This window comes from Scylla paramamosain, unplaced genomic scaffold, assembly GCF_035594125.1.
Source record: "Scylla paramamosain isolate STU-SP2022 unplaced genomic scaffold, ASM3559412v1 Contig72, whole genome shotgun sequence".
Taxonomy (NCBI): Eukaryota; Metazoa; Arthropoda; class Malacostraca; order Decapoda; family Portunidae; genus Scylla; species Scylla paramamosain.
Window position 1 is genome coordinate 217,501 of NW_026973737.1, and position 15,000 is coordinate 232,500.

Sequence of the window (15,000 nt, forward strand, 5' to 3'; positions counted from 1 at the left end):
GGTGGAGTTTGTGCCCGATGGAGACATGCAGCTGGACAAATTGTGTTGGTCATTGCTCAGATTGGAGTTTACATGTGTACCTCCTTCACCATCATTGGTGGACACTTCACCATGAGTGTTAGTGAAATGTGCTCTCTTTGTTACTTTATTTGTATATCAGAAAAATTTAAGGCCAGTTAGTTGTCTAGACTTTAAGTCTTAAAATGAGAAAATCAATCTACATAATTTTTTAAAAGCAAACAGTTAAGGCATTGTAAAGTAAAAGTCAAAATATATTTTGGTTATTTTTTTTTTTTGCAATCAACAACTTTCATGTAAAATGAAATAAATACATTCATCAAACTTAATATCATATTTAATAACAGCTAGAGATACCAATTTGCAGATGTCTGGAAAATTTGTATGATAATCTTGTGGCCAACAAGAAAGGATACAATGAATGATGACTTATTATTGTAAGAAATCTTTCAGAGTTGTTGTTGTGTACTTCCACATTCCATGGAGACCAGTTTTTCCTTCACTTTTCACCATTTAAAAAGTGATAATTTCAACAGGATGCTTGAGCTGTCACGGTGCTGCTGCTGCTGTCTGCCATCATCCCCCTGACACAGACCACCCTGCAGACCACCTTCATCCTGGGTGCCACACATTTATGGTATCATTCAAAATGTCCTTCAAAGAAACCCCTTTGTAATCCAACACACTTAGCCCATTAATCCTTCCATTTCTCATCAATTTGTTCAACATTCATATTTTTCCCTTATAGGGTTGAACAATTTTCATGGGTTCAGAGCAAAAGGCTTCCTCATTTTTCCCCAAGGTATTCTCGGATGGTAAGCAGGTTTGACTCTGGAGCAAACCTGACCAAGGGCTACTGCCCAAGGCTACAGAGGTTCCTCTCCCTGAGGCTGAATGCACCATGTGAGATGGTTCTGTTATGTGGATGAATGTCATGGTGGATAGCAGTGCCACCACATTCCTACAATCATCCATCACTCCACTGCTCAAACGCTTCTGCAACCAATGATAGGTATGCTGCCACATTCTGCATGGTCTCCTTGGCTCTCAGATAAGGATACTGTCAACAGGTTTGTGATTGCCAAAAAATCATAAGGAGCTATGTCTGAAAAGTCCAGAGAGAGAGAGAGCGCGAGAGAGAGAGAGAGAGAGAAAGAATGAGCAAGAGAAAGAGTAGGATGAAGCAAAGGAAGAGTCAAGAGAGAGGAAGAGAGAGTAGGACAAGAAAAAACAGAACAAATAAATCCCCTACACGTCTTGTCTCCATTCACACAAGCCATGAAAAGCTTGTCCATCCCTGAGTGCTCAGAAGCAGTGTTCCACTGATGATGTGGAAACTTGAGACACCCAATCATTTAATGGGCTTTAGTAGGTTTTGTCACCAGTCTTCTGTGTGTCACTGACTACATTTTGAAATTTTTATGTTCTATTTAATTTTGTGTGTATGTACACAATGTTTATGGTCAATAAACTATTTATAAAACTATTTATCTGTGTGAGTAAGATAAAAGCAGTTATTGTTATTATTATTATTATTATTATTATTATTATTATTATTATTATTATTATTATTATTATTATTATTATTATTATTATTATTACACATTTTCCTCCTTGTATTTAAATATTATTATTATTATTATTATTATTATTATTATTATTATTATTATTATTATTATCATGAATTGTTCTTGTTTATAAATAAAATACTGTAACTGATTATTATTATTTTTTATTCATTTAGACTCTCTCTCTCTCTCTCTCTCTCTCTCTCTCTCTCTCTCTCTCTCTCTCTCTCTCTCTCTCTCTCTCTCTCTCTCTCTCTCTCTCTCTCTCTCTCTCGAATAAAATGACTGGTGAGGAACTCTAATAATTAAAGTGCTAAAAATTCCATTAAACTACGAGAAATAAGACAAATAATTGATGACACACCTAATAACACAAACAAGGAGTAACAAACAAAACTTAAGCCAGAAAACACGAAAAGATAAAACTATCATATAAAGAAATACGAAGTTAAAAAAAAAAATCATGAATATCAAATAAATAACTCACATATAATCAATAAACACGTAAGGAACAGTAAATAAACAATTAAGCCGTTCATTGCAAGGGCCACAGTCAGAAAGTGAAAAAAAAAAAAAAATGCTTAGTTAAATACCGAGGCTAAATAAAACAAGGAATTAGACAAATTACAAATAATTAATAAATAAACACATAAGGAATAATGAATAAACAAAAATTAAGCCAGGAAGACTATTATAATTATTGCAAGGAGACAATATGTATGTATGTATATGTATTGTATGTAATTCGAGGTTAAAATGGCTTAAATCTGACCAACAGCAGGCCATAAGTGAAGGTGTTCCTCAAGGCAGGGAAGGGGGGAGCAATGAATAGGAGAGGGGCTATAAACTATTGGGGGATAACAGTCCCAATGACTATTAATTAATGACGCATCCAGTTTAGCGTGTGTATTTTTCGCGTTGTGATAATTTAAAGGTTTCCTCGCGTTTTTATCTTTATTTATTTATTAATTTATTTATTTTATTTATTTATTTTATTTTTTTGGCAGGTGTTATATTTGTTGAGTGTTTTAAGTAACTGTGGCTCATTGCATCAAAACTCCATTCATTACCTTCGTGGGAAGGTTCAATTTGGCAAGGTTTTTTTTCGCATTTTGGGTTTTGTAGTAAATTATGCATTTTCTCATATTTTTCTTTGCTGGTATTGTCCCTTCCACGCCATATATGACTGGAAAGTTGGGGGCGCCTTCCCCCCCACCCTCCACTGCTACGTTTTTTTCTTAATCAGTCAACCAATCAATCAATCCCTTCATGAATCATACCCATTTCCAGGTGTCACCCCCACCCATAGATCTCTCATTCTGTCATGTATGAACAAATGCTAAGGGCAAGCTGAACAAGTACAAAGGGCAAGCCAGCTGTCTCTTTTAATATTCTTGCCTGAAATAAGATTATAAATGAGGGTCTATTAATCATCCATTAAATAATCCATTTTTATTGCTTTCTCATTCTTCTTCCTCTGTGTATTGTTAAATTGGATGGTTATATCATTGTCCCTTCCTGTGTTTTAGTGTGCCATTACCTGTCCTCTCTTCCAGCTGATATTTAGTTTGTACTAAAATAGACTGGCATAACTTTACAATTTATACACAAATAATAAACCAATAAACCAATAAACCAATAATGCATTGAAATTATGCATGATAGGAGTGGACATTTCCACTCTACATCATTAATGAATGCATGATGAGACGCACACTATTACAAAGCTAATGAGTTCAATACAAACACTCAATAACAAATTCAATAACTTTATTAAAAATAGCAAACTTTATAAATCATGAAACCAGAAAACTTTAAGAACCTGGGGCTATAACATCAAATGCACAATAATGCAAACACTTTTTACACACACACACACACACACACACACACACTCTTTAATGATATTTCCTAATATACAGTATAATTCCAGAGAGAGAGAGAGAGAGAGAGAGAGAGAGAGAGAGAGAGAGAGAGAGAGAGAGAGAGAGAGAGAGAGAGAGAGAGAGAGAGAGAGAGAGAGAGAGAGAGAGAGAGAGAGAATGATGTGACATGACATCTTTAAGTACAAATGAGTATATAGTAACCATACACTGATACTTGTCCCCTTATACAGTGATAAGTTTACCCAAACACAATGGACACGGATGGAACTTTTGGAGGCTAAAGTGCTCCAGGTGACTGGTGGACTCCATTTCATTGCGGAGGTCCAGGATTCTCTGCACAGTTGGGCTTTTGGTGTCAGTGGAAGTGGTGGCAGTGTGGCAGCAGTAACAGTTTTGGTCTTTTTTGGTGTTTGAGGCGCTCGTCAGCCACCTTTCCACTGCTGGTGGGTGTCTCAGACTCACTGGTTCCTGTTCCACATCAAGAGTGTTAGCAGATGCCACTTGTATTTCATCTACTTAGTACATTACATCATTACATAAATAACTGGTGTTATCTGATATTAAAGTGCTAATGAGCAACATGCCACAGAAATCTGTTTATTTCAAGAAAATTATGAAGATAATAATAATGTTTTGTTGCACTTCATAAGATGGCTCAGTTTTTACTACTCACCAACACTGCTAATGATAGCAACTGGACTCTTAAGGACGCTGCTTATCTTCTCGAGCTGCTCAAGGTCATGATCTGCTTCCTTTTCCTGCACCAGCTTTGATATCAAATCCTGCAGGAAACAACTGTGTTAATTCACATTTTGAATAAATCTAATAGATGAAATTTCACTTACAACACCCTTATGTGTCTCTGGTGACTCATGGAGGACAGATACATCACCTGAGACTAAATGGTCAGTGAAGAAGTTGACCCTTGATCCTGGCTAATCACATTAAGTACATTAAACACTCCTGTTAACTAATAAATGAGGGGTAGATTTCTCTGGAAGGTTACATTACACCGTTTGAGATGCAGCAGAGATCACTAACCTGCCAGCAATTGAATAAGAATTGTGTGAGATGCAGCAGAAATCACTAATCTGCCATGACATGAATAAGAAGTGTGTGAGATGCAAAAGAGAGCACTAACCTGCTGAGTGGTTTTGCTTCATTTCCTCTCATTCATGATGGAGGCTGGCAAGGTCTAACTGGCGTTCTCGAGCTTGCTGCTTCATCACTCCTCGCTGCAACTGGTAGATGGTGATGTAGTCACCTGAAAAAGGATAAAATTCTTCATTAAAAGACCAAGGAAATGGCATAGAGTAAACAGTAAACACTTCCTCCACTTCACTTTTACAGATGATTCAGTTGCAGCTTCTATTCAAGCTCAGTTCCTCCCAATCTTGTTGTTTCTCCTGATAAAACAATAAGTTTGTTTCTCTCAACTTTTCTTAATACAGCCTCAATAAACAAATCCAATAACAATGCTTTTATTTTGTTATTAATTAAAAAAATTGAGCATCAGTGAGGAAAAATTATTTGCTTTATTATTAGAGAATATAAACTTTCTTACCTTTTGGTTCAGTTATGACATCTTCAGACAACTTTTCATGAGCAAGAGATTCTCCCAGCAGTTTGTTATACTTATCGCTCTCACAGTCTAGCTGAACCTGAAGACTGCTGCACTCACTCTCCAACCTGCTAACCTCAGATGTCAGTGTAGCCACTTGACCCAGCAATTTCCCCTTGGTATCTGTACCTGGAGGTGAAAAATTGATGCAACAGAGGGCCAGACAAGAATGACCAATGGAAGTAATTAGACGTAATGTAAGAAGTGGGTATAAGACTAAGGGAAATAGAAGGGCAATGGAGAGAGGGTTAGATGCACCAGAAATGTCTGTGGAGCCAGGAAAAATTTAAACTTGTAACAGAGATAACTAAGAGCAACTGTGAATGAATAAATGTGATGTGGCCTCAACCCATGACTGGGAAAATGCAAAAGCAGCACCTCAGACACCAGGACCATGATGACTGGCAGCTCACAAAATTATCTGCTGGCCTAGTCACCACAGGAGGCTAATCCACAGCTAATCCTATCAGCTGATCATCTTGGGTGAAGTAATTGTTTATCAGTCTGGCTGTTGAGTCCTGATGCAGAGATGTGTGTGTGTGTGTGTGTGTGCACTTTGGAAAGCCTCCCTCCATGGAGAATGTCAGTTTGATATACAAATATATATTCATGTGGATGGTAGCTCACATTTAGCTTCTGAGTTCTCACATGAAGAGGTGCCATCCTTGTCTTTTTCCTCTGAGGGAGTGACTTTATACTCTGTGATAAGTGCATGCAGCTCACTATTCTGTCTTGTGACGTCTTTGATTTCTATCTGTGAAAGACACAAGAAGGCAGTAAGTTAACTTGTTTAACATGCCACATCATTTTATATATATTATGCCAAGTTTAAACAGGAAAGCCTCACCAGAAGCATCAACTAAAGACCAAAGTGATTAACAAATCTTTCACTTTACCAGCCTTAATGACAAAAACTGCTGATGTAGCATCCCATCCATATCCTGCATTTTTACACCTTCATGATTCCCACACTGCATCATTTGTTCATGTCTTAAAGACACGGTCATGACAGAGTAGTCCTCACACTCCTGTCAGTGCTCTTCTGCATACACTTGAGCCTTGCACACTCCAAGCATTCCTTCCACTCATCCTTCCACATCTAAAGCACCATAGTACTCTTTACCCATTTTTAAGGAAACTGTCTCCGTGCATAAACAAACACACAACCTCACGTACTCCATGTATTGTTTTCAGTAATGATTAATCTTACAAAGTACACCAAACTAATATACAAAGACACTTGTGGTACCTTTGAAAGTTTGAGCTTATCTTCTAGTTCTTTAATCAGCTCTGTCAACGTGATATTTTCTTGAGCAAGGTGGTCGTGGCTGAGGCCATTCTCTTCAAAGTGGCTGTGGTTGTGGACCGTCACCAGCTGACCACTAAGGGACTCTCTTCTCCCACAACACAGTGATCTTGCGCTCTTTCTGCAACGCCTTTTGCCTGGTGAACAGCGTGGCAAGTGCACATACATTAGAACAGTATGTGACCAATGATGCCTCCATTCTACATTGCCATGACAAGAATACAGGGCTTTACTGAACATAAACCAATGACGCCTCCATTCTACATTGCCATGACAAGAATACAGGGCTTTACTGAACATAAACCAAGGATTCCCTCCTCCTCTCTCTAAGGGTTATGGTTCTCTCAACAGTTACAGCGTGGTGTGAGAGATGCAGTGCTGTCAAGGCTTTACTATTTACAGGAAGCAACACACCAATAAATAAATGTTACTTTGGAAATGAAACTGAATAATCAAAGGCTTTATATCTCATGAACTTCCCTTCTTTAATAAACTGTCTTCAAGCTGACAGACTCCAGTAGTATTGCATCTTAGGAATATTCTACAGCTGATTTCATAATAACTGCTCTCTAAAACTGACTACATGCCTCCTTCCCTGCCTCCTATAGACTCTACTCAACAATTGTTGTTATTCTGTTGATGCTGGTGTGACAGTTAACCAGTATATTAATTCCTTAGTTATGTACACTCTAGAATGGTGGTTCATTTTATCTACCAGTGATTGGAATTCCCAGCTTCTAAGTATTACATTATTATTTGTTGATTGGTACCATTTGTATGCAATCAGAGAAAGATTTCAATATAAAAACATATCCATGTTACTGTTACCTTTCAGAATGTAAACCAAAATGAAAACTATGTAAATTCTTACTTTAGATTTGTTGTCATTTCATTGAATGATGTAATTTCTTGGTTCTTGTGCTTCTTCAAATGCAGTCCCTTGTCTGGTTTCTCTGTCAATTCTAATTTCTTATTGCTCTGTGGAAAAACAAAGTGCAAATGTTTAGGATGAACTGATTCAGTAGTATTGCTGTTCACAATTTCTGCAGGAAGTTTACTCCATATATTTACTATACGATTAAAGAAAAAATGTTTGGCCTTGTGGGATTTAAAACGTTTGGGTATAATCTTGAATCCATTATTTCTTGTTAGGTAGAATGAATGAGGAGGAGGAGGAGGAGGAGGAGGAGGAGGAGGAGGAGGAGGAGGAAAGAGAAACAAAGATAGGAGGGAAGGAAGAAAGGAAGAAAAGGGAATAAGAGATTAAGAGAGAGAGAGAGAGAGAGAGAGAGAGAGAGAGAGAGAGAGAGAGAGAGAGAGAGAGAGAGAGAGAGAGAGAGAGAGAGAGAGAGAGAGAGAGAGAGAGAGAGAGAGAGAGAGAGAGAGAGAGAGAGAGAGAAACACACTAAAAAGTAATAAAGAATAATAATAAACTAAAAGAATCAATCTCTCTGTCTCTCTCTCTCTCTCTCTCTCTCTCTCTCTCTCTCCCCCCTTACCCTCCCCTCACCCATCTCTCCTCCCCATCACACTCATTCATTCATTTCCATAACACACAGGCACCCATTCCTCCATCACCCACACACCCCACCCACTCTCCCCAAAACCCTTACTGCAGTCTAGTTTCCCTTCCTCCCTGACCCTCACACACTCACCCAGGGGTCGCTCGAGGGTCTTGGAGGGCGTGTGCACTATTGGAAGGGAGGTCCGAGGCTTCACGTTCCTGCTGCGCCCAGTGGAGAAAGTCTCAGCCTTGCTCATGATACCTGGGTCGTCATCCCAAGAGGAACTGTTAGCGTCCGATTCTGCGGAGATAAAAAGGAGGAAGTTAGCCTGGGGAGAAGGCGTGGGGAGACAAGTGACAGGTGTGGGAGTGTGGAATGGGGGTGGGAGCTGATGTTAGTGAGGTCAGGATATGGGAGGGGGAGAGAAGGGAAGGTTAGTTTGGGGAGATGTGTCAGTGAGGTAGAGGGGTTCAGAGGGGCGTGGGGAGCAACAGGGGGAGGAAAAGGTTAGTGTATTGGGAGAGTAGGGAGACACTCAGGAGGGGAGAGGAGAAATAAGCAGAGATTGAATGAGGGGGGAATGGAGAGATTGAGAGAGAGAGAGAGAGAGAGAGAGAGAGAGAGAGAGAGAGAGAGAGAGAGAGAGAGAGAGAGAGAGAGAGAGAGAGAGAGAGAGAGAGAGAGAGAGAGAGAGAGAGAGAGAGAGAGAGAGAGAGAGAGAGAGAGAGAGAGAGAATTATTCATAACTTCTATGATGTCTGGAGGAGAGCTAGGAGGAGGAGGAGGAGGAGGAGGAGGAGGAGGAGGAGGAGGAGGAGGAGGAGGAGGAGGAGGAGGAGGAGGAGGAGGAGGAGGAGGAGGAGGAGGAGGAGGAGGAGGAGGAGACAATCATTCACATTATTATTCCAAAACAACCTGTTGACTCTCTCTCTCTCTCTCTCTCTCTCTCTCTCTCTCTCTCTCTCTCTCTCTCTCTCTCTCTCTCTCTCTCTCTCTCTCTCTCTCTCTCTCTCTCTCTCTCTCTCTCTCTCTCTCTCTCTCTCTCTCTCTCTCTCTCTCTCTCTCTCTCTCTCTCTCTCTCTCTCTCCTTCCTCTTCCTTAATTTGCAATTATTCTTTACTTTTCCTCTTCCTTTTTCTTCTTATCTCCCTCCTCCTCCTGTTCCTCTTCTTCTCACCCTCCTCCTCCTCCTACACCTTCACTTCCTGATCTTCCTATTTCTTCTTCCTCCTCCTCCCTTTTTTTTTAATTTCCTTTACTCCTCCTCCTCTTCCATGTTCTCACTGTTGCATTCAAGCCAATCCACCTTCCCCTCTCCCCTCCCCTTCCATCAATCACCCTCTCCCCACCTCTTCTTCTCCCATCATCCCTTCCTACCCTTCCAACACATAACTTATAACACAGCCAACCCTCTCCCCTCTCCCCTCTCTCCTCTCTCCCCTCTACTATCCTTTCATAAGAACATAAGAAATAGGGGAAGCTGCAAGAAGCGACCAGGCTTACATGTGGCAGTCCCTGTATGAAATATACCTACCTTTTTCCACCTATCGTCCCCATCCATAAATCCGTCTAATCTTCTCTTAAAGCTCCCTAATGTTTTAGCACTAACAATGCTAACAATGTGATTACTGAGTCCATTCCATTCATCTACCAGTCTATTTGAAAACCAATTTTTTACTATCTCTTTTTAAATCTAAGTTATTCTCTTGAACCCGTTATTTCTTGTTCTATCCTGGTTGCTGATCCTAAGAATTTTGCTTACATCCCCCTTGTTATAACCCTTATACCACTTAAAGACTTCTATCAGGTCCCTTCTTAACCTACGTCTCTCTAAAGAATGTAAATTTAACAGCTTCAGTCTCGCCTCGTAAGGAATACTCCTCATCCCCTGTATCCTTTTAGTCATTCTCCTCTGTACTGATTCTAATAGACCTATATCTTTCCTGTAATGTGGGAACCAAAACTGCACAGCATAGTCTAGATGAGGTCTGACCAGAGCCAAATATAACTTTAATATTACTTCGGGCCTTCTACTTTTAACACTCCTAAAAATTAATCCTAATACCACCCTATTTGCCATGTTTCTGGCCTCTATACATTGCTTTCTTAGACGGAGTTCAGAGCTAACTATAACCCCTAAATCTTTTTCATACCCTGAACCTACCAGAGTTTCGTTGTTTATTGTGTACCTACTGTGTGGGTTTTCCTCTACCTACACTCAGTACTTTGCATTTGTTGATATTAAACTGCATTTGCCATCTGTGTCCATTCGTTCATCCTATCTAAATCTGCCTGCAAGGTGATGGCATCTGATCTACCTGTCTTTGTGTCACAGCATGATCCAGATATAGGATGTCATAACTATCACCATTATCTGCTGCCTTGTACACTTTACTGTAAAAAAATTAACAAGTTTGTCAGGCAAGACTTCCCCTTCATGAAGCCATGCTGTGATTGATTTATCAAGTTATGTTTGTCTAAATGCTCCCTAATGTTCTTTGTTGTTATTGACTATTATTTTACCTACAACAGAAGTTAAGCTAATGTAATTAGACATTAAAGTATTATCTTCTTTCTTAAAGATGGGTACTACATGTTTGTCTAAATGCTCCCTAATGTTCTTTGCTGTTATTGACTCCATTATTTTACCTACAACAGAAGTTAAGCTAATGTAATTAGACATTCAAGTATTATCTTCTTTCTTAAAGATGGGTACTACATTAGCCTGCCTCCACATTACTGGTACCTCACCTGACTCCAGTGATTTCCTAAAGACAGAAACTAACGGCTCACTAATAACCTCTTTGCATTCCTTAAATACTCTGGGATATATTTCATCAGGTCCTGGTGTCTTGAACATTTTTATCTATCTCCTGTTCCACTATCTCCCTAGTTATGGAAATATCTGTCAGCTTCTCATTCTCATCTGCTGTGAACACCTGTTCACTATCTGGCATATCCTGCATGTTTTCCTGGGTGAAGACAGTTAAATAACATTCATTCAGAATTTTACTAATCTCCCCCCAGAACTAACCAGCTCCCCATCTGCTGCCTTTAATAGACCTATTGTTTCCTTATTCTTTGTCCTGTATACCTGATAAAATCCCTTGGGGTCCGTCTTCGCCTGGCTGGCTACCTTTAATTCATAACTGCTTTTAGCTTTCCTCATTAACTTCCTGATTGTTTTAACTAATTCATTATATTGTGGCCTTAAAACCTCTTCCCTTGTCTTTATATACTTAAATAAACACTTCTTTTCTGCCCTATATAATGTTTTAACCTTGCAGTCATCCATTTAGGGTAATTTCTGTGATCTTATTGCTCTCTGCGGGATGTTTGCTAACTGCCCTGTATGCAATTTATCTACAAAATATTTATAAGACTCATCTACATTAACTTCACCTAATCTCCTCATCTTGGCCCCTTCTATCCTCTCCACTCCCTCATCTACTTACCTCAACCTCACCTCTCTCATCTCAGCATGACCTGCTCCTCCAACATAAACACATCTCCCCCTCTCTCCCTCCTCCGACCCTTCAAGACACATCTTGCCTCCTCTTGTCCTACACCCTCACACCTCACCTCACCTCCCTCACCTTGCCTTATCTACCTCACCCTGTGTCCGTTGCCAGTCAACTCCTTGGAGGTACCCTTTTAATTACTCAAAATCTGCTCTCCTAAGGTCAGGTATTTTACTAGTGTTTTTTGTTCCTAAAGGTTTTCTCCCATTTTAATTTGTACCTAATTTCCCACTGGTCACTGTTACCTAGCTGTCCTCCAACCTATATCTGTGTGCCTGCTTCCTCCCTGTTAGTTAGCATTAAATCTAGAATATTGTTTCCCCTTGTGGGTTCTACAATTACCTGTTTTGAAAAAATTATCCTGAATTACCTTAAGAAATTCCTCTGCTTCCCTGTTACCCACCATCAGGCTCCAGTCGATATTCATAAAATTAAAATCTCCTACCACACATACCTGACTGTACCTGCCTGCTCTATTTATTTCCTGCCAGTGAGGTGTTAATTTCCTTTGTACTGTTAAGTGGCCTGTACACTACTCCCAGCGCTACTGACTGTGATCCTTCCTTAATATCTACCCATATCGACTCTGTTTTGCTAAATGTTTTAATTCTACTGTTAATACAACACTGTAATGTGTCCCTAACATATAATGCGATGCCTCTTCCTCTCCTGTTTTTCCCTGTCTTTATAGAATAGTGTATAACCATCTATCTTAACTTCTGGATTAAATACTTTTCATGAAATATCTAACCAAATTTCTGTCAAAGCAATGATATCAAGGTTCTCTACACACGCCATTCCTCTAAGCAAGTCTATTTTATTCAGAATAATTCTACAATTCATGTAGTAAACACTTAAGCTATTCCTTGCCTTCTCTGAGAGAGAGAGAGAGAGAGAGAGAGAGAGAGAGAGAGAGAGAGAGAGAGAGAGAGAGAGAGAGAGAGAGAGAGAGAGAGAGAGAGAGAGAGAGAGAGAGAGGCCATTTTCTGTCTATGTCCGTGTGTCTGATTGTCATTCTATTTGCTTGCTTGTGCTCTCTCTCTCTCTCTCTCTCTCTCTCTCTCTCTCTCTCTCTCTCTCTCTCTCTCTCTCTCTCTGTTATTGGTCATTCCTTCCAATTACCTCTCTTCCTTCTCTTTTATCTTCTTCCTTCCTTTCTTCCTTCATTTATTTTCCTCTATTTCCTCCTCCTCTCAACCAGTAAGAAGAGGGAGATTAGGAGGATGAAGATGATATTAGAGAGAGAGAGAGAGAGAGAGAGAGAGAGAGAGAGAGAGAGAGAGAGAGAGAGAGAGAGAGAGAGAGAGAGAGAGAGAGAGAGAGAGAGAGAGAGAGAGAGAGAGAGAGAGAGAATTAAAATAAAAAAATAACTATATTAAGAATATTTTTTCGGAATTATGAATTAGATTTTTTCTTTTTTTCTATCTTCTCTTCCTCTTTTTATCTTTCCTTCCTCCTCCTCCTCCTCTTTCTCCAGTTCATTTCCTTTCTTTCTTTCTTTCTTTCTTTCTCTCGCTTTCTCACTGTTTCTTTTTGCCCTTGCTATAATCATTCTTTGTCTTTCTGTGTTTTCATATCTCTCTCTCTCTCTCTCTCTCTCTCTCTCTCTCTCTCTCTCAAAGAAACAAACAAACAAACGTCTTTTTCTTTCCCCACTCTTAACTCCCCAAAACTTTCACTCTCCCATTTCCATCTCTTCAAATTTCCTCATTCTCACCCCCATTATCACCCCAAACCCCCATTATCACCCCAAACCCTCATTAAGACATCCAAAAAGCCGAAAACACCCAAATCACACCCTCATCCACCCCATTCCCCATTCACACCCACAAAAACAAATTTACCATCCCTTTCACCCCAAAACACCCCAAAAAACACACCATTCACTCGCTCATCACCCCTTGCCTTACCGAAGGACCTGGCATCGAGGGTCTTGGAGGAGGGGGAGCGGGCTGGGGGGAGAGAGGCTTGCTGTTTCCCCCCACCCTCCCTGCAGAACCCCGTGGAAGACGTCTCTGCTTCGCTCATGATCCCAGGGTCGTCATCAAACACTGCCGCAGGGGGAGAGTACCCGTTGCCCTTGCCCTGTGGGAGATGGGGAGATTAGTGGGGGGATGAAATGGGGAGGTTGGGGAAAGAAAGGTGATGGGGAGGTGTGGTGAAACTGGAAGGTTGTTTATGATGGAAATGGGGAATCAGAGGAGCGGATGGGGAGGTTAAAGTGGGGAGATTAGTCTGGAGAGGTTGGGAGAAGGAAACTGAAGGGAAAATGTGTGCTTAGTTTAAGGTGTGAGATGGGGAGGAGATGGGGAGACAGCATTAGGGAGAGGCTGGGTGTGTCGCGAGGCCTGGTGACGTACACTTTCCACAGCAACCATCCTCGCCTGGTGATTCCAGACCTCCTACGCAAGCAGGTTGCAGCCCACCTCCATGCAGGCCACCAAGGTATAGACTCGATGCTCAGGAAAGCGCGACAGGCAGTATACTGGCCTGGCATTGAAGGGGACCTGAGGCACCATCGCAACTGCTGTGACACGTGCAACATACAACCCCCTGAGCCTCTCCTCTTCACTCCGCCCCCTGACTATCCCTTCCAGCAGACTGTGGTGGATTTGTTCCAGCTGGAGGGACACGACTACATCGTCTATGCAGACAGGCTCACGGGTTGGCTGGAGGTGTCTCAGCTGCCTGATGGCACAGAATCAGGCAGAATTAAGGATGTGGTGCGTCACCACTTCTCGAGATGGGGTGCCCCAGAGCAGCTCTCCATGGACGGAGGTACCAATCTAGGAAGTGAAGAGATGAAAAGTTTCCTCCAGAAGTGGGGGGTAGGAGTTCGGGTGTCCTCGGCGCACTTCCCACAGTCAAACGGAAGGGCAGAGGTGGCCGTGAAGTCCGCCAAGAGGATACTACCGGGAAACACTGGAGGTGATGGCAGTCTAGACAACGATAAGATCTCTCTTGCCTTGCTCCAGTACCTTAACACACCTCTACGGGACATCAATAGGTCACCGGCTCAGCTGGCAACGGGCCGCCAGCTACGGGATGGATTACCATCAGTGAAACGGAAGCTTGAGGTGGACAATTTTGGGAGGAGGACGCTGCGGCAGCGGGAACGTCAGATGGCGGACCACCACAACAGAGTGGTGGCTGACAGGAACGTCACACGCTCCCGCGCGCCTCTTGCGCCTGGTGACAGGGTTCTCCCAGGACCACCAGCACGGCAGGAGATGGAACAGAGCAGGTATCGTCATAGAAGCAAGCAAGGGACCACAGGCAGCATCTTGTCAGACTCGACGGTAGTGGCCGTATCTCCCTCAGAACGCGGCAACTCAGAACGGCTGCAGTGAGTTGCCATGTTCAAAAAGAAGCACTTAACCACTGTATTGCTGTGTTACGTTACCATTTTCTTCATTGACACATATAAAAACTTAATCCATCATTTGCTAACTGTTTCCTGTAAGGCTTCCACTGCGCAGAGGGGAGAATGGAGCCCACCAAGACGAGCGACTCCGGCAACACATGAATTACACATTAATTTCTGGCAAAATGAAGCAAAACACTGCAGATGTGTA

At 41.4% G+C, this 15,000-nt stretch overlaps 1 protein-coding gene across 1 annotated transcript in view; it reads right to left on the bottom strand.

Annotated features, from left to right (window-relative positions):
- LOC135098663 (uncharacterized) overlaps nucleotides 1–15,000 on the bottom strand; it is a 25,850-nt gene that overhangs the window by 3,318 nt on the left and 7,532 nt on the right. The window contains exons 3-4 of the mRNA XM_064001053.1: nucleotides 13,336–13,510; nucleotides 8,055–8,204 (exon numbers count right to left, since the gene is read on the bottom strand). Coding sequence (XP_063857123.1) covers nucleotides 8,055–8,204; nucleotides 13,336–13,510 — 325 coding nt within the window. The remainder of the gene's footprint in view (nucleotides 1–8,054; nucleotides 8,205–13,335; nucleotides 13,511–15,000) is intronic.